Source organism: Neophocaena asiaeorientalis, unplaced genomic scaffold (genome assembly GCF_003031525.2).
Source record: "Neophocaena asiaeorientalis asiaeorientalis breed wild unplaced genomic scaffold, Neophocaena_asiaeorientalis_V1.1 scaffold528, whole genome shotgun sequence".
In the NCBI taxonomy this organism is placed as follows: domain Eukaryota; kingdom Metazoa; phylum Chordata; class Mammalia; order Artiodactyla; family Phocoenidae; genus Neophocaena; species Neophocaena asiaeorientalis.
The window spans coordinates 351756-371458 of NW_020173938.1; the positions used below are offsets into that span (position 1 = coordinate 351756).

General features: G+C 50.6%; 1 protein-coding gene across 2 annotated transcripts in view; it reads left to right on the forward strand.

Annotated features, from left to right (window-relative positions):
- The first annotated feature begins 1901 nt into the window (after positions 1-1901).
- The window catches only part of SYNDIG1 (synapse differentiation inducing 1), a 57313-nt gene continuing 39511 nt past the window's right edge, over positions 1902-19703 (forward strand). For both annotated transcript variants that reach the window (XM_024752695.1, XM_024752696.1), the window contains exon 1: positions 1902-2437. In XM_024752695.1, the coding sequence (XP_024608463.1) occupies positions 1961-2437 (477 nt within the window). In that variant the 5' untranslated portion in view covers positions 1902-1960. The remainder of the gene's footprint in view (positions 2438-19703) is intronic.

The window sequence follows — 19703 nt, forward strand, 5'->3', positions numbered from 1 at the left end:
TTCGGATCCAGACAGGAGCTGAGTCTGAGAAGCCTAACTGAGTTTCAAGAAGGTTATTCTGGTCTTGTTGGTACATCCAGCCCTGCATGAGGGGCCCCGCAGCTTCGCTGTGGAAGGATGAAGATCAGAGAAGCTGGGTGTTTGCACCAGAAACGCCTGGATGAGCTTGGAAGGTGACTGGGTGCGGAGGTGATGCTCACACATAGGACATGCTTCACAGGTGCTCAGAATCAGTGGTTTTAGCTCTCGGATTGTGACTGGGCCCCAGGGCCGAGGACTTCTTAGAACCACAGCAGCAGAGCCCATACTGTGTCCTGCTCTCGGACATGTGACACAGTGTCACAATGGTGACACCCACACCTCCCAGTGCATATACTGCCCTCGACTGGTCATCTGTCGACTCAGTTAAACTGCTATTTTCCAGTTAGTCGCAAGGGTGTCTTCTCTCTCTCCTCCCTTCTGCTCAGTCTGAAAATTTGGATACCTGTAGCTACCACCAAACCCAGCAGTTATAATGTAAGAAAATTCTTAAATCTCATAGAAAGCCGGAGCACCTGAAAGCCCCATGTTTTCTTACATAACAGTTATTAATTTGCAAAGAGGAAAAGCTGTCCCCCAAAATCTTAGGCTTGGGTATCTTCTTTTCTTTTTTAACATTTGAAACCCTAGAAAGGAACATGATCTAGGGAGAAAGAGTTTAGAAGACTTCTTAATTGTATCCCAGATGCACTGACGTTCCTCTAAGCCGGGCACCACTGAGGCAAGGAAATTTCCAGTCTGCTTCCTGGGACCCTGCTGAAGGCCAGTGGCAAGTGTGAGCGTTGAGATAATTCTAACACAAGGAAAGAACATACTAGAATGTGTGTGTGAGATTTCCTCAGCCGGGGAACTTAGTCCCTGTACAGCACTAACATGTAGGTCTTCCTATCACTTCTAAATCTGTGTGGGGCGTTTTTTTTGTTTTTATCACACAGAGGTATTTTATTGTAAGTTATAAGCAAAAGCAACTTAGTTCTTCAGAAAAAAATTTTTAAATAAAATAGATCAATATTTAAGATATACCAGACCAAAAAAAACCCTGAATAAAAATGATAAAGATAAAAATATATTACTCAAAAAAATCCTTGAGGGCTTCCCTGGTGGCGCAGTGGTTGAGAGTCGGCCTGCCAACACAGGGGACACGGGTTCGTGCCCCGGTCCGGGAAGATCCCACATGCCGCGGAGCGGCTGGGCCCGTGAGCCATGGCCGCTGAGCCTGTGCGTCCGGAGCCTGTGCTCTGCAACGGGAGAGGCCACAACAGTGAGAGGCCCGCGTACAGCAAAAAAAAAATCCTTGAATTTATTAGAATATAAAACTTTAATGTCCCTCTAGTCAAAATTTTATTCACAAGAGGTCGTAGGTTGGTTGTTTGTTGGAAATCTGTTTGAAAAGTTCAAAAACTAAAATAGTTGCTTTGTTCCATTAGTACTAAGTCACGAGATCTTTGTAAGTCAACCCTCTCTTCTTTGGTGTGAGTTTTCTGCTGGGATGAGGAGCCGTGGGCCTGGGAGAGTTGGACGAACTGCCCCGCTTCCCCTGTGGTCGAGGCTGGTGAGGGTAGGCTTGCCTGTGGGTTTCAGCAGGTCGGCTGAAATCGTGAGCCTCTCTAGAGCGGCAGTGGTTCCAATTCCTACAGTCGCCTTCATTTGGAGCAGAGACTAGAGTATAGAGATGCAAGGAGTCCACCTCTGGCTCCCTCTGGCCGCTGCCCCCATGGAGCCTGTCTAACTCGGCAGAGTTGCACCCCGGTGACCGGGAAGCCCTGAGACAACCAGGATCTGGCTGATGAGCAGCTTTTCAGGCGTGATTTTCTTGTCTCATCTCTGTTTCTTCCTCCTCCAGGAGAAATGGGCCCCGTGAGGCAAGCGTGACCCTCAAGTCCAGCCCGCCAGCCCGACGCCCGGCCGGGAGGACAGCGCCATGGCTGGAGTCGTGGAGCAGAAGAGCGGGCTGGTGCACAGCAAGCTCGGCGAGGCCGGCAAGAGGAATGGCCTGATCAACACCAGAAGCCTCGTGTCTGAGAGCAGAGATGGGCTGGTGTCCGTGTACCCGGCACCCCAGTACCAGAGCTGCCGGATGGTGGGCAACGCGGCACCGGCCGCCCCGGACGGCAGCAGGAACAAGCCGGTCCAGCAGCTGCTGGACCCCAACACCCTCCAGCAGTCGGTGGAGTCCCTCTACCGGCCCAACATCATCCTCTACTCGGAGGGCGTGCTGCACCCCTGGGGGGACAGCGTGGCGGCCGACTGCTGTGAGACCACCTTCATCGAGGACCGGTCGCCCGCCAAGGAGAGCCTGGAGTACCCCGACAGCAAGTTCCTCGACCTCTCGCCCGAAGACATCAAGATCCACACGCTCTCCTACGACGTGGAGGAGGAGGGGTTCCAGGAGCTGGAGGTCAGAGCGCGTGTCTGTCATGGGCCTTCGGGAGCAGGGTGTGGGGCTCCGGCGGGATACGAGCGCCAGGCAGAAGTCGGGGTGTGAAGCCAATGTGCGCAAGTGCAGGGAAACCGAAGCCTTCTGGGTGCCCTTCACTCAGAACATTGATGCGGGGACGGAGAAAGAGCTGAGGACCAGGACGCGGGGGGCTTCAACAGAGATGCTGGTCAGAGAGGGCACAAGGTCACAGCCGTTGGACAGGGCTAAGATGGATTTAATGGATGACAGTGCTGGCAGGGGGTGGGGCTCTGCTCACACCCCGCCCACAGGGGAGACCGGCAAAAGCGAGCAGGGGAGGGGGGCTCATGGTCCTAGGGCCACACAAGGCTGGAAGTACACGTGTGGGGACAATTTGGGATGTTTTTGCTGCTACGTGTGGTTTCCTCAATTTGACATTCCAGAGCGTCTACTAAGGATCATTGGAATAGCTGAAACCTGCTGGAAGAAACAGTTGAAATTGATAGCATAAGTGGCAGACGAGCTGAATTATCGCAGGGTCCCGTCTCCCGTAGGGCAGGCCCAGGCGTCAGACCACATGCCCAGAAACGTGCGTGTTGGCCGGGATGTGACGCACGGCCGCCCCCGTGGAGGGCGAGGGTGAGGCTGCAGTGGTCTGAGCCCTGGAGGCCAGCACCCAAGCCGGGGGGCAGTCATTTTGCTGCTGTGAGGCTAGAGGGGGTTCCTCCAGGACATGCATGGCAGGGAGAGAGGGGCCGGTTTCTGTCAGTTGGGAGGGAAAGACCTTTAGGAGGAAGCGTGTGGTCAGAGGGAAAGGAAGTTGGTTTCCTACTTTGATAGGTGAGAACTTTTTGTGGGTGGAGGGAAATGTCCAGGGCAGAGGATGCCGGGGCGGGGGGGGGCAGGAGTTGGCGTCCAGGCAGAAGTCTGGTCTTTCTCAAGCAGTCCACACAAGGCTGGTCTGGGAAGGTTACCAAGTCCAAGTGCTCTAGGTGGAAGAGGATGGGATGAGGGCCCACGTGGGGGAGGGTCATGGAGCTGGGGGAGGGTGAGGACCCTTAGGGCGGTGACTCAGGGAAGCGACCATCCTAGAAGAGACAGCCAGCGTCTGGGGCAGGGGGGTCCGTGTGCAGGTGTGGTCAGGCCCGAGCGCTGTGACCTTCCTCGTGACGGGCGGCCGCCCTTCAGCAGGGGAGGCTCAGGGCAGAGCAAGCTCGTTGCTTCCTGCCTGCAAGCTGGGAGAGGCAGGAGAGAGCAAAGGAGGGTGTCGAGTAGACTCAGCCCCACTGCGGGGGCCCAGACTGGGGAGAAGGTCAGTGAGGTCACAAGGAACTGGTGGGCCCAGGAGACCAAGGGCGTCAGGACTGGAGGTAAAACGAGAACGAGAAGCAGCTGGAGAGGTGGTTTTAGTCCAAACAGATATTCAGAAACGGAAAACAAAATGTGCTTTTGTAGCAAACCCTGTGAACAGAGCCCCGAACCCAGCTGACGGGGCATAGAGCGGAGGGCAGCTGTCGGAGGCCGTCGGGAAGACCAGCACACCTGGGGGATCCCGTCAAGGGGCAGAGCGGGGGTGAGCTTGGGCCAGTGCCGAAATTTGAGAAAGTTGGGCGAGTGCTTTAGCTGCCATTCAGGAGCCTCTGTTCAGCGTCCACTTTTACCAAGGTCTGGGGTTTTGCCTAAAGCCAAAGTGTAAGTGCTGCATGGAATTTAGGAAGCAGACATACAAAGATGCAATTTCAGCGAAATGCGGGAGTTATGGTGATGCAAATCCGCTGCTCCGAGAGCCTCCGAAGGAGAGGCTGACCCCCGAGCTCAGCGTGGGGCTCAGTTGTGGCTGCAGAGGAGGCGCCCGGTTGCACCTGGCCGGGGAGAGAGAGACCCTCCGGCAAGAAGGTTCATCGGGGTAGGGGGTGAGAATCAAAGGGACGTCGTGAGCAGATGACACACAGAGGTGTCCAACCTAGATCTGCGGGAACAGAGAGGGGTTAGACCTGGTGGGGCTGGGAAGGCAGGACCAGGAGGACGCGGGGTCCTGTCCCTGAGGACCTCACTGCCGTCTCGGGGAGACTGGATTTTAGGCGGGGACACAAACCCAGAGGCTTGGAGACAGGAGGGAGAGTAACAGGGTCAAGAAGAGCCCCACGGAGGGGCGGGGCCGAGACTGGGAGCCCAGCCTGTCTGCGGCTCCAGGGGTGCCGCCGTGCAGGCTCGTGTGTAGGGGTTCCCGGGAGGTTGGGGCTGTTTCAGGTAGGGGTGCATCGTCAGAGCTGCTCTGGCTGCAGAGCAGGACGAGGGGCCTGTCATAGAAGAGGATGAGAGAATCAGGGCAGCATTACAAGTGAACAGATGCTCAGGACGTGGTACCTGCCATTGTCTGGAGGAGATAGGAAGGAAGGGTCGGGGGGCCTCTCTGTGCACACAGGGTCCCAAACCCCCCATCGGCCAGGCTGGCTGGTACAGGATTTTCAGCTTTGTCACAAGTTCTTAGAAATCAGCCCCAGCACATAACATCCCCAGCAGTGAAAAGTGGGGGACACTTAGTAGACTGAAAACGTAGAGGTAGCTCCTTCATCACTCGTGTGGGCTTCAGGCCTCCCCTCTCTCTGGTCACATCCTACATGCAGGAAGTGTTCCGTTTTCCCATTCCATGAAAAAATAATGGGCATGTACGCATTAGCATTTGCTGTGTAACGAATCTCCCCCAAATCGGTGGCTTCTAACAGCCCCGTGAGCTCGTGATTCTCGGGGTCAGCATTCTGCGGGGGTCTCAGCTGGATGGAGGCTGCTCTGCTGGGCTTGCCGGGTTCCCCCACTGGCCTGAGCCTGAGAATGTGGGCTGGGCTATTGGCCCGGGTGACAGAGATGACAGGACCACATGCCTCTCTTCATGCGGCGGCCGTGGTGGGGATTCCGGGAGCAGAGAGCGGGGTGAGCAGGGAGCCAGGGCTTTTCAAGTCTCTGCCGTGGAGCGCACGTTACACATCTTATCTTCCAAAGCAAGTCACATGGCCAAGACCAAAGTCGGTGTGGGAGGGGCTGCTCAGGGTGACAGGATAGGAACATGCCAACCACAGGGCCAGGACTGCAGCAGCTCCCACAGAGCAAGCATCACTTTTTAAGATCATCGAATTGAACAGAATGAGAACAGTCCTGGTCGTATTGTAACTCAAATTAAAAAAACATGGTCCGTATGGATGTGGGGCTCTTCCCAGAAGGCAGCTCTACTTCCGATAAAAGGGAAAATGTGGTTTTGACTCCTTGGGGAGTTCCGTGGCTTCACTCAGTCTACAGTAGATCGATTCTGTTTCCTGGAAATCACAGTTTTCAGAGAGCTTTGCCCTGGTAGGAGCAGGGCCCTGTCACCAGAGCCTTTCCTCTGCCCCCATCTCTGCCTGGACTTGTCCAGCACTCGGAGTGGAGGTGGCCTGGTCCAGACGGGTCCGCTCACTGGGCACACATCTGTAGGAGCTCCTGCAGCTTCATTTGCCTCTGGGGCGGTGGTGCTGGCGTGAGCGTATCTGCAGCTGATTGAAAGCATCTTGTGCAGAGGCCTCGGCCACGGCATTTGCCGTGCGCTGCCCGGAGAGTGGGAGCCCGTCACAGCGGAGAGTCAGCCTGGGGAGTTGCAGGGGTGCAACGGGATGGAGGGTGACCGGGCAGGCGCCTCGGGGGCCCTCGGGACACTCTGCGTGCACGATCTGGGGCCTCCTCCTGGTACCCGACCGCAGCTAAAACCACAGCTCACGGGGCCCCAACCGCAGGAAATCACGTCTCCTTTTCACACAAACCAACTCAAGCAGAGAGATTTCAGGCACAAGTAATAAAGCAGTTCTGCAAAATATAAAACTTGAGCTTAAAGTTATGAAATGAAGTGGGTGCGGGTCAGGGCTGGAGGGGCCTCATTGCATGTTGAAAGGCTGATTGTCACCCTTTTGTGACAAAGCCAAGCCTCCAGCATCCATTGGAAAGCACATGGGATGTCGTCACCGGGAAATAGTGACACGGGAGGAAAGCAGAAGGCGACGCGTGTTTCTGGAGCATCTTCCTGTACTAGCCCCTCTGCTCACCCTGCCTTCTGATCCCGGCAGCCACACTGGGCGACAGGCTCTGTCCCTAACGCTGCACATGAGAGGTGGAAGCTTGGAGGGGTCCCAGGTGGCTCTCCTGGCGTCAGACTCCCGTGTCCTGATGGCGATACTCTGTGGTCCCTGAACGGCTGTTTCAGACACAGCCACCTCCTCATGTCTGAGCCCACACCTGGGCTGTCCAAGCCCTGAGTCTGCCCTCCCGTGAAAAACCAGAAACCTATTGGGAGAGACAGGGGTTCACACTCAGGGTAGCACCTTGCAGAGGCCTCTTTCACACACAGGAACGAAGCAGGGAGGACTCGCAGACATTTGACGAAAACCCCAAAGCGTGAATGAGGCAGAGGAACAAAAATAGAAGAGTGGACCCAGAGGAAACTGAAATTACTCAGAAAATAATAGGCAGTGTTTTAACCACGATCTTAGCGTCCTATGAGGATGTGAGAGGCTGCTCTGGGGTGGGGCGGGGAGGCCGGGTCTCGTTTGGTTTGTTTGTCTTGTACCTGGGCTGGACCCTCACGTGCGCTGGTGACAGAGGTGGTGAGTGGGGGTCCTCGCCTCGCTCCTGGTTCGGGGTCAGTGCTCAGACTCAGATGAAGGATCATGTTTTTGAGGCTCTTAATCAGGTGCAGGGAGCAGCCTTTGTCAAGACTTGGTTAAACAGGAGTTTTTTAAATATACAAAATGGCAAATGCTGGGAATTTTTGTCCTTTATTGTATTTATGTGACCTATTATATTAACTGATTTTCATATATTAAACTACCCTTACATTTGGGGATAAATCCCCCATGGCCATGGTGTTTGCTCCCCTTTAAATATGGCTGGATTTAATGTGCTAACAACTTGGTAAGGATGTTTATTTCTGTGCCCGTGAGGGGTCTTGGTCCTTGACAACTACAGCTTTCTTTTCTTGTCTTTTTCTGGCTTTGGTGTCAGGGTGACCCTGACCTCATAGGATGAGTTGGGAAGTGTTTCCTCCTCTTCTCTCTGAAAGACTCTGCCCAGCACTGGTACGTTTTCTTCTCAGGTATTCATTCATATTCACAGTGAAGCCATCTGGGCCTGGGCTCTTCTCTGTGGGAAGATTTTTGATTACTGATCAGACCTGATTTCTCTATGATTTTAAAGCAAATCTAGGTTTTCCTTTCTTCTTGACTCAGCTTTAGTCATTTGTGTCATTCTAGGGATTTGCCCGTTTTATCCAAGTTACCTAATTTGTCAGCATAACATTGTCCATGATATTCCATTTAAATCTTCTCACTTTCTATACAGTTGGCAATGTCTCCTCTTTCCCTGCCTAGTTTTGGTGAGTTTCCATTTCTTCCTTGCGCAGTCTCAGTCTAGCCAAAGGTTTATACATTTCCTTGATCTTTTCAAATATCTGTCGTCTGTTTCCATTGGTTTGTCCTTGCTTCTCGGTTTTCCATTTCTATGATTTTCACTCAGATATTTATGATAATTTCCTCTCGTTTCCTATGGGCTAAATTTGCTCTTCTTTACCTAGTTTCTTAGTTACTGATTTGAGATTTTTCTTCCTTCGTAATATATGTATTTAAAGCTGTAACTTTCGAACACTGTTTTAACTGCCTGCTATAAATTCTGATATGTTTTTTCATTTTCGATTTAGTTCAAAATATCATCTAATATGTGATTATTTATTTATTTTCTTAATGGGTGATTTATTTATTTATTTATTTTCTTAATGGGTTTTTATTTATTTATTTATTTTCTTAATGGGTTTATTTATTTATTTTCTTAATGGGTTTGTTTATTTATTTATTTATTTTCTTAATGGGTTATTTATAAAAGTGTTTTTGTGATTTATTTATTTTCTTAATGGGTTATTTATAAAAGTGTTGTTTAATTCCCAAATTTCAGGGATTTCCCACACTTTTCCTATCATTTATTCCTAACTTAATTTCATATGGTTGAATAACATAGTTTGTGTAATTTCTCTTCTAATTTTATTGAGATGTGATGTGTGGCCTAACGTACGGTGTGTTCTGGGAAATGTGCCTTGTGCATTTGTGAAGGAACTTGTATTTGTCGTTGTGTGAAGGACCCATGAATGCTTGTTGAGTTGAGTTGGCCATGCTGTTCACGTTTTCTGTCTTTGTTGCTTATCTTCCTGGTCGTTTCATCAGTTTTGTCAGTTTTTGCCTCATGTATTTTGGGCTCTATTGGTTGGTGCGTGTACCTTTATAATTGGTATATGTTGCTGGAATATTGACCATTTTTGTCTTCAGGTCTATTTTGTGTGGCATTAGTGTAGCTGCCACAGCTTTCTTATTATTACAGTTTTCACGAGCTATCTTTTTCCATCATTTTGCTTTGAGTTTATTTTTGTCTCAGAATTTATAGTGTGTCTCTATAGAGAACACATAGGTGGGTCTTGTTTTTTTTAATTGTCTTACAATCTCTGTCTTTTGATTGGAGTATTTAATCCATTTGCGTTAGCTGTAATTTTTTATATGGTTGGATTTATGTCTGCCATTTTGATTTTTGTTTTCTATGTGTTTCTTGGTTTTGTTGTTGTTCCTCTTTTTCTTCTTGCTGCCTTTTGGTGGCAAATATGCGTTCGCACAGCCTCACATCAGCCTGGGATGTGAGGAGAGATCCCCAGGCCCCCGTGGTCCTCTCCCTTCCAGGAGCTCCTTGTTAAATTCCTGAGTCATCCTGCTATCTGCCACTTGGCCCAACCAGGACTAGAGCCATAGTTTGGGAGAGCTGCAAGATTTCCAATTTGTACCTGGGACTGGAGTTTCCACTCTGTGCTCCCCAGTCAATTCAGCTCCTTCTAGCAGTGAAGCTTCTGGTCTCCAAGGGTAGCCCCACCCTAGCAGAAATACTTCATGGCCAAGCTGGTGGTGGATTTGGATCAGCCCAGAGCAGGAACACCCCAGACTCACACTGTTCTGGCTCAGAATTCAGCAGTGGTTCGTAAGCACACGCCCCTCAGTTCATCGTTGGCCCTGGGTCAGTGCAGAGTGCCCTGACAAGGCCGTTTGGACAATTCTGTTCAGTCATTTCTCCGGGACAGGATTTGCCTGCCTCCCGGCTCTGTTATACCCGAAGTTTTGCAGGATATTATTTGAACTGCTAGATGCATTTTCCAACAGGCACTAGACATGGACAAGAATATGTTCAAATGCCCACAGATGGCTGGTGGTTAGCTTAAGAATTTTAATCGAATTAATTATCTTTAAATAATATGACGTATATCCACTTACAGCATTAGGAAATTAAATTACTCATTTTCCTCCCTTGAGACAGTCTGTAAATAAAGAAATGTATTTAGAGATTCCAGTTTCTTTGGATCTATGCGTGGGTCATTCGCACTGGAAATCTGTTTTATTTCCTATAGTCACATCTTACCTAGCACTCTTCAAGCTGCAGCTCATTCTGTAAAGAGGCCTGTGGGAATAACTTCTCATCTCGAAATTAAATTTACCTTTACGGAGTAAATATTTTGAGGGCATCCTACATACTCATGATTTCCAAAGACAAATTCAAAAATATTGTGTGAAATACAAGCACGATTGGAACAGCAGTGCGCTATTTACCGGTTTAATTTTCTATGTCAAGGAAAACTCTCATATAAATGTGGGACTTGCGGCACGTTTCTTACAAAATAAAAATCAATATCTTTATATTCTCATCTCACACGTGCCAGGAAAAGGCACTGGAGCGTGTAATTATAGCCGTTTGATGAGGAGAGAACCTCTGAGGTAATAAATCCATCTGTCATAAGAACACAAGGGGATCATTCGTCACATTTCCCTGAAACACTTTCCGATAAGCGGGAGCGTTGGGACATCAAACCAAATTTGTATGCCAAGGAAATAAAAGCCTTTTTACTCATTCAAGCTCACACTGATCTCTCGGCGGCGGCTCCTGAGCCCCTGCTCAGAATTGCAAGTGGGAGAGAGCCATCCGTGTATCTGTGGCCACCTGGAACTGGAATCTTTCACCGTTGTTAAGACTACAATTATTGTAATGAAATCAGCTTTTACGTATTTACAGGTAGCTGTGAGCTGAACGTGCTAACACGGTAAATGTGACTTGAATAACAGTGAAAGGCAGGCCTGTAACTTTTGTGAATCTCTTCCATACTCAGTTTTGAACAAATACCAGTAAAATTTTGTTCTAAACCAAATTGTGGTTTAATAAAGTTCCCCCACGCTTAGCCAAAGGTCCACCTATTTCAAGCAATACTCATGTAAACAAAACTCGGTACCAAGAGGATCCTTTGGAGTCCCCGAGGGGCAAATTTGCTCGACGGTGCATGAAACGTGTCTCCTCACGGGCCTGCCGCTAACTCCTGCGTTCAGCGACCTCCAGGTGTGCAGAAAACGCTCTTCATGGCCTGGAGCCCAGGGAATGCCATTTAACCTTGGCCCATGGTAACCAAAACCTCAGCTCCCACCGCCACATCATAATGTCATAATGACATTATGTCATAAGAAAGTTTGTGGGAAACCGTCAGCATTCAAGTTTGTTAGAAGAAGCACGTCCTTTGAATTCAAAGTATTGGTGATGACCACGTCCTTTTTAAGGGAATCGTGGGAAGTGTCACCCCCATATTATGGTCTGTTCAGCTTTCTGTCCGTCCCGCTGCTGGGGAAACAATGGCAGAATAACCACAGAAATCCAGGACGAGCCCAACTTCATGACTGCCAATACTTTCCACTTTTTCCCTAACAAACCATTTCACGGCGTTTCCTAAAAACAGAAGGAAAAGCTCACAGGACTGACACACAGGTAGTTTGGGTGCATTGTGCATTCTGAGATGCAAAAAGAAACTAACACGGGGGAGGCGGTGCAGGTGGCCGGCACTCGTGGGCTGAGGTTAAGCTAGGTTTTTGTTAACAAGAGGCATTTGGCTGGTGCGAGAATCATCAGATCGTTCAGACCGTTAGCAGGTGAGGGAGACCCCATCGTTCTGGATGCAGCGCCTGCACACCCTCCTCGTGGCCCCGGGCAGCGGGTGCTCGGTGCCGATACTCACCTGGAGGAAACAGACACGGAGGAGGCAAGAAAGAGGTCTCAGTGTGCAAAGTACTGAGGATTCCCGTCCGTCGGGCTTGTCTCCAGGGAGGGTGCCGCCCCCCTTCACAGGTGGGAGGAAGCGGGATGGCCCCACCTGGCCTGGCCTGGGTGTCGGCAAGGGTCCCAGAAGGAAGGCTGTTTCCTCCTGGATAATGAAAACCACGCTGCGCACCACAGCCCCGTCACTGGAGAAACACGAGGCCAAGTTAGGAAAACAGCCTTTGTCCAGTTAAAGAACAAATCCACACAGCAGGATGTGTGTGCTGTTGAGAGCAGTGTTAGTGGGAAAATGTTCCCTTTGCACGGTTCATCTGAGGCACCTGTAAGTCTTTGTGTCGTAGGAAGCAAAATGTACGCCAGCCTGCAGTGGTGCCGTGTGGACAAGCCTGGAAAGGTGAGAACCACCGGGGGGTCTGGGGGACGTCTGTGTCATCATCAAACAGGTAAAACTTGAGAAGTCAGGGAACATTCCTCAGAGTGGAAAGAAGTATATTGAGAAACAGAACACGTTGCTTGGAGTCACAACCTTACGTAAGACGTTACCCAGAGAGGTCTACACCGTAAAATGCAGGTTCAGGAAGGACTTAGCAGAGAAAGTAGTGGTGTTTCAGGGAGGCTTGGTGGTGGAGGAGGGTCAGGGATGCAGTGGAGGGACAGCTGTAACTTGAGGTCAGATCCCAGAGGATACCTGTCTCTCCAGCAAACCATCCCGTGCTCTGCTTGGCCCAGGCTGGGTGAAATCTGGACGTGGTTCAATATGGTAGATTGTACGGGATTTTCCTCTCGTGTTTCTTCTAGAAAATAGGGAGATTTTCAAGCCTTTGGTAAGCTAGTCAATTACTGTGTCTCCTCTTCTAGTACTTTTGCTTTGATCCCTTTGATACATCGTTAAGTAGCAGATCACCCAAACTGAGTTAAATAAAATGCAGACACGCAGGGGCCCCGTGAGCAGTTGCCTACCCCCGTCGCCTCGCCTCTCACTCTGTCCCCACCACCTCCAGCCTCCTGGTCCCCCTCCATTTCCCAGCTCCCAGGCGGCTTTGCAACCCCCTCTGGACCCAGAGTGTTCTCTCCTCCCCTTCACTTGGCTGCCTTCTCGCCAGCATCCAGGTCGCAGTGCTGAGATGCCGTTGTTTGTGTGTGTGTGTGTTTACTTGATGATTTTCTGTCCTGTCGGACACGGCCGAGCCATCTTAGGCTGAGTTTCCCAGAAGCAGACGCAATGCAAGGATTCATGAGCACGTGATTTACTAGGAAATGTCCCCTGGGAGACCAGCCGGTCAGCGGGGGAGCAAGGGGCAGTGTGTCGAGAAAGGAGGGGGTTTCAGACAAAGCACAGAGGGGGCCCAGCCTGGCCTCAGGACCTGAGGTATGGGCAGTGCCCCCATGGCCCCGGGGACTGTGGGCAAGTGGATTTTAGCCTCCTGGGAAAGGAGCAGAGACAGGAGCTCCTGGATACGCCCCGAAGCTCATCACCGAGTGGGCACCTAATGATCCTTTGTGCCGATTGGTTTCTTAGTAAATGAATGACTGTCAGAGGAGCCCTCCTGGTCAGTGTCATGCTTTTTTCAATAGAAATGAAGCCAGACGCTACCTGTATGAGCACCCAGGCTCCTTGAGGTCTTCCTGGTGAGCGTTTATGTGACCTCGACTTTGTTTAATGAGGTGCTTTAGAAAGTGTCCCACGTCAAGTGCACGGAGCAGACGAGGGACCCGGGCCTCTGGTACTTAGCGCCCCATAGGCCCTGCGGCAGCCCCGGGGCCTCCGTGTGGGACATCCTGGCAGCAGCTGACTCTGTGCTGAAACACAAGAGCAGACCATGTTTCCCACAAACCACAAAAACAAAGTCAGGCCCCAAGTAAGGACTAAGGAGAAAGCACGACATGAAGACTGTTATGAACACAGTGCCATCGGCATTTCATTAGAAAAGAGAGAAATAGTGAGGTTATTCTAGCCGGACAGAGCTGCCCCATAACTGCAGGGGGAAGGGAGGAGAGGAGCCGGTGCCCTGACAGCCCTGCTCAGCCCCTGGCCAGTCCTTGGTGTGTCCATGGGGTTGAGCGGGAACAAAGCGCCCAGTGACAGCCATGCCACTCCTCTGGGGAGGACCAGCACCATGTCACAGGGACGTAGTCAGAGGTGCTTCTTATGCACAAGGACAGAGAACAGAAGGACTGACAGTCAGTTTGTCATCATTGTTGTTTACTTGCTGAAGTGGATGTTTGTCCAGAGGTAGGTAGCAGGGCAGATAACCGGGGACGTTCCTGACACACGACGGTGGAGAGACACCCCACCCCCCACCAGCGATGGAGCATCCCCCGTGACTCCCCATCCAAACACCTCTCCTGAGCCTGGCAGCCTCCATGTGGGCAGGTCCCGGCTGGCTGGGGTGGGGCCTGGGCGTCTGCATTCCTGACGGCTCCCAGCAAGGCCGACACTGCAGCCCCTGGACCACACTGTGTGAGCAGTGAGCACAGAGAGCTCCGCTGACCAGTGGTCCAGGCGGCTTCTAACCCACCTCACAGACAGAGAAGGTACAAGACTCACCCTTTCTGGAAACGTTTCCCTCTCTAGAGATGGGCCGCCTCTGGTACCCGTTTGGATGCCTGAGGACCCATCCCTCCTTCTTCTAAGGATGGCCCTTAACACATGGAGACAATGCTCACCCCCAACCCTGCCCTCCCCAGGGTCCCCCTCTTCCCGGTAGGGCATCGCTTTACTCTCCTCACCATCCTGGTCGCTCTGAATCCCTCTTGAAATGAGTCGAGAAATGGATAATCCAGAGGTGATCTGCCCCCTGTGAAGCAGACTGGAGGTCCCTGACCCCCTCACAGCTCTGTCCTTTGTTCCAGCTGGAACTGTCCCCCCCACGACAGCCCCATCTGCTGTCCTTAGCACGGGCTGGGTGCCCACAGGAGGCCAACCACTGATCTGCCGGCTTTGAGTCCCTTCTCATAACACCTGGAGTCCACCTGCCGGGCAGAGCGTCTACATTTGGGAGGCGGAAGCTAAGGTAAGGGTGACAGGGATTTGCAGGAGAGTTTGTATGGAGCCAGCTGCCACGTAATGGAGAGAACAGGCACTTCACCAAGGAGGAGATACAAATGGCAAATAAGCACACGGAGATGTTCAACATCACTACCTTCCGAGAAATGCAGACTAAAGCCAAGATGAAAGAGCACTGCACAGCCCTTAGGATGGCGGAATGCCAAGAACTGACACCACCAAATGCTGGTGAGGATGCAGAAGCGGGAAGACCTCTCTGGAAGACAATTGGTCATTTTCCTGTAAAAACACCAACACCGAACAACCCAGCAACCCCATTCCCGGGTATTTACTCTAAAGAAACGAAAACCTATGTTCACACAGAAACCTGCACGAATGCGTCACAGCCTTTATTAGTAAGACTCAAAAACTGGAATTAAACGCCCTTCGGTGGACGAACAGACGAACACACAGCGGCACCTCCCTATCGTGGAAAATCACGCAGGAACAAAACAGAGTGAACTGCTGATACCCCCAGCAGCCTGGGTGACCCTCGGGGCCTCATGCTGAGGGGGCTGGTCGGGGGTCTTGCATTGGACAGGGTCGGTGTCCTGATTTAGGTGCCGGGTTGTGCTTATGTAAGAGGTGGCGGTCAAGGATGTGGGACTCTGTTCTATCTTTGCAGTCCCTACAGGAACTCTGTTCTATTTTTGAAACTTTTATGTGAGTCTAAAATTGTTTCAAAGGGTATGTGTAAGTGTGTGTGTGTATACACATATACATCTCTGTGACCAAGACTTAGTTGAAGAGTTTTTAGATGTGACATCACACCTCACACACACACACACACACACACACAGAGTGAAATAATCTATATGTATACATACATACACATATTGTATAAGGCCATCTTTAATGAATTTTAATACTCTATAATCTTCAAACTAACTAATATATAATTTAAATATCTGCTTTCCTTTCAATAAAGCAGAATATTTCAGAACAGTAAATTGGGGAATTAGTGATTTTTTAAAAACGTCTGGTATCTGATGACCTAGAACAGCCCAGCCAGTACCTTGACATACAACCAGAGGTTTTCTGTAATGGGATCTTGCACAGAGGCAGACCTTGGTTTAGAAGATATTCTCATTCTTACAAACTAGGGAGCCCACCTGGGCCATAGGCACATGCAAATGTGCAGGGCAGTGGCCATGGTCAGTGGCGAGGGGCTGAAGGGTGATGGGCTCTGGGGTCCCCGCTCCCAAGTTTCGGGCAGACGGCTTTCTCCTTGCTGCAGAGATGGGAGACGTAGCTCCAAGGGCCTCACACTGTACAGGGGCTGGTGCCTTTGGCCAGTACCTGATGCTATGAGAAGATGAAGGAGAAATCGAACAAGCCAGGCGGGGGATCCACAGTCTGCCCTCACCGGAGCAGCACAGACGTGACTCCCACTCAAGCCAGAGAGGCTTCTGGAGCCTAGGGTGGAGGGCATGCAAGGGTCCGTGGAGGGAGGTGGCCACCAGCCTCTCAGAGGAAGGCACGTGGTTCCCACCTGCCCCTCCCGTGGCACCAAGTAGCTCCTGTACTTCCTCGGGAGTCAGGGCCTTTCTGGTGGGTGGGCGGATGGGTGAGGACAGGTGGATGGACGTTGTATCCCCATAGCTTGTTCCTGGGAGGTACGTGCTCCACCGGGCCCTCCACCCTCCTCGCCTCTCAGCCGAGGGCAGCATCCCTGTGAGCCCTAGTGAGCCACCCCCTGCCAGATTCCCCCCGGGAGACCTTTGCGACCTGGGCCCCGGTGATGGGCAGCGCAGCCTCCTGACTGCTCAATGCCCCAGCTTTGTTCCAGAAGTCGCCTTGGGCTCCGCAGGCCTCTGAGCCCCCGAGGGCAAGTGTGTGACAATCCAACACTACTAAAAGTGTGTCAGACAGAAAGTGTCAGACGAGATGTCCTTTTACCCCTAAAGTAGCTTCTCTGTGGAAACATAAAAAGGACGAACTTGATGAAATACCAGTGTAAAATGAATTATTCATGTGTCATGAAAAGAGTGAATTTGATATTTTTTTCAGTTTTCCCTGCAATGCTCAGTGTTTCCATTAAAGCATAATGAAAAGAGAGGGAAAAGCGTATGCAACTTTTAATCCCCGAAAGAAATTCAACTTAAAGTATAATTTTTTTCCTCCTAAAATGGCACACGTGTGAGAGGTTTTTTGACTTTCTATTTTCGAAATAATTTCGGACAGAAGAATTGCAAGAACGGTACAGACAATCCCTGTATATGGTTGTCACCCGGTTTCCTTCCGTCTTAACAGTTTACCGTGGGTGCGTTCCCATTCTCTCAATGTACATATGTTTTCCTGAGCTCTTCGCAAGAAAGTGTCAGACAAGATGTCCTTCTACCCCTAAATGAGCCAGTTGTATTTTCTAAAAACAAGTTCAGTTATAAAAGTCGGGAAATTAAAATCGTTACAATACCGTCATCTCATCTATAGACCTTATGTACATTTTCCCAGTTCTTTCAACATTGTCCTTTATAGCAAAAGGCAAGGGTCAGGCCCAGAATCCAGTTCAGGAGCCCATCTTGCATCTTCTTGCTGTGCCTCTTTAGTCCTCTGTAATCTGGAACCTCCTCTCTCACCACCCTCATTCCCTTGACATGCTTGGAGAGTACAGGTCGGTTATTTCACAGGGGAGCCCTCCCTCTGGGTCGTCTGGTGATCCTGCTGCTTGGATTCAGGTGACGGCGCTCTGGGCAGGACCGCCGCGGAGGAGATGCTTGCCTCCCCGTATCATGTCGCTGGCGTGTCCCTGGTGCACGTGCCCGTGACCAGTGGTGACTCCATCCCGTGCTGCAGGCGGTGCCTGCCAAGTGTCTCCTGGTTGAGCCACGTTCCTCTGGAATTGATAAGTGTCTTGTAGGAGGTGCTGTGTGAGGATGGGGCATCCTGCTTGTCACTGGTTCTTCACCTACTGGTCTTAACGTCCTTCACAAGCTCCTAACGCCACTGTTCCTTCTGTATTTATTAGCTGGCATTCAGCTGTGGGGAAGAGTTTTCCCTTCCCCCATATTTATTTGTAGGCATTTATTACTTCATTTCAGTCTGGACCATTGATTCTTACTTTATGGGTTCCTGTCCATCCGTTACGGTATTTACTGTGTGTTTATTCTCACTTTGTTACAGATTTGACAGCAGGCGCCCCTTCTGGTTGGCTCTGTGTCCTTTTGACACAGCTTGTCAACAATTAGCCAGTTTATCATTATTTCCTGTGCAGAGAGCTGTCCCAGGTCTGCCTTGGATGCTGACGGCCCTGACCCTGAAATCAGCCATTTCTCCAAAGCACCCTGGCTCCTTGTGTTGGAGAGCCGTGTCTAGAAACCAACATCCGGGCACTGGGTCTTCTCAGCACCTGGGGGGTGGGCGCGTTGTTCCCAGGCCCTCCGGCAGACTGAGCCAGGAGAAACGTGTAGCACATAGGTGCATAAACACACCTGTGTAACCATGTGCGTGTACACAGACATACTTATTTTTTATCTACTTATAGATAGATAGAAACTAACATCCTCAATCCAATCCAAACAGCTCACACCACTACCACACACTCTTTTTCCACCTGCGCTTTATCCCATGCGGTGGATGCCTCATAGTTTATGTAACCACTGGATGCCTCATAGCTTATGTAACCACTCTCGTTCGAATGGGCATTTAGGTCGTTTCCAATATCTTGCAATTACATACTAGGTTGCCATGAATAACCTTGAGCGTATGTATTTTTCTATTATTGGAGGTGAATCTTCAGAATAACACCTAGAATTGAGATTGCTGAACCAAAAACTCAGCACGTATTTAATTGTGTTGCATGTCGACAGACCTGCTTCCTAAGGTGTCACAATTTGCATCCAGCCAGGCTGTGTGCCCACAGCCTAACTGACAGGATGGCTGGTTGTGCTTTTTCATCGTTGACAACTCGATAGGTGAAACATAGTATCTCAGTGTGGTTTTCATTCTCCTTTCTCTAAGTGAAGATGCACGTCATTCCACCTGGACCAGGTGAGGCCAGCAGAGCACCCAGGCCACAAAAGTTCAGATGCTGACCCTGCACTCACGTGAGTCAAGTCCTAGTTCAAACCAATCCAAACCCACGGTGCCAAAACTATCAATAACTTGGACTTTCCAACTGCAAACCGTAGGTGACCCTCTGGCAAACGTAACATAAAGGGGAAGCAAGATCTAAAGAAGCGACCGTCACCTTACGCAGTTGTACATGGAGCTCTTGGGTGCAGAATATCACACGTGGAAATAATGCAGGTCTGAAGCAGGGATTCACATTTAGAAACGGGATCCACAGGTGATAAATCGACATGCCAGGGCTGGTCTCGGTTGTGACACCCACACCTGTGGTTGGTCCTGGAGGGCTGTGTCTGTGTGTATTTCCTGGTTTCTTGTCTGACGTGGGATGAGCCCTGGTCGCAGCAGTGGAAGGCGGCCCGCGCTCCACGCGGTCTGCTGGGGGCCCCTCCCCCACACCAAGTCCCCTCACTCCCTATAGCTCTGCGTGCGTGCAGTGCTCACTCCAGGCCCAGGGCCTTTGCACGTGCTAGCCCCACCTCCTTACTGAGCAAGGGGCCTTCAGGGGGGAATCACAATTTCTTGGACAAAATCTGAAGTCCAGTGAACAACCTGATTATATCCACACTGTGCAAACAAAAACACGACAGTGGAAAAATAATATAATTTCCAACATAGACTGATTGCTTGCTACATGCAGGTTGGTTTTACCTGATGCATGTAGTGTTATTTTAAACCAGGTCTTCTGTCTTTGAAAACACACGATGTGTATTTGTTCTTTGTGCCTGTTTATTTGGAGGTAGAGGGGATTCATCATCCTGGATGTCCACGTTCCTGTGTGTCCCCATCTTCTCACACTCCCAGACGTTCGCTGAGTGTGGTGGTCTTGCCCTGGTTGAAGTTTTAGGGTGTCTTAACCCCCCCAGTTCTTCCACAGCCTCTGCAACAGATGCTCTCAGCCCACCCCCAAGTATCAGCCCTGCAGGAGAAGCCCCCTGGCCTGGCCTTTGCCCACCTGAGGACCTTCTCTGGGCCCTGAAGCCTTCCCCGCAATGTGGGAAAACCTCTGCCCCC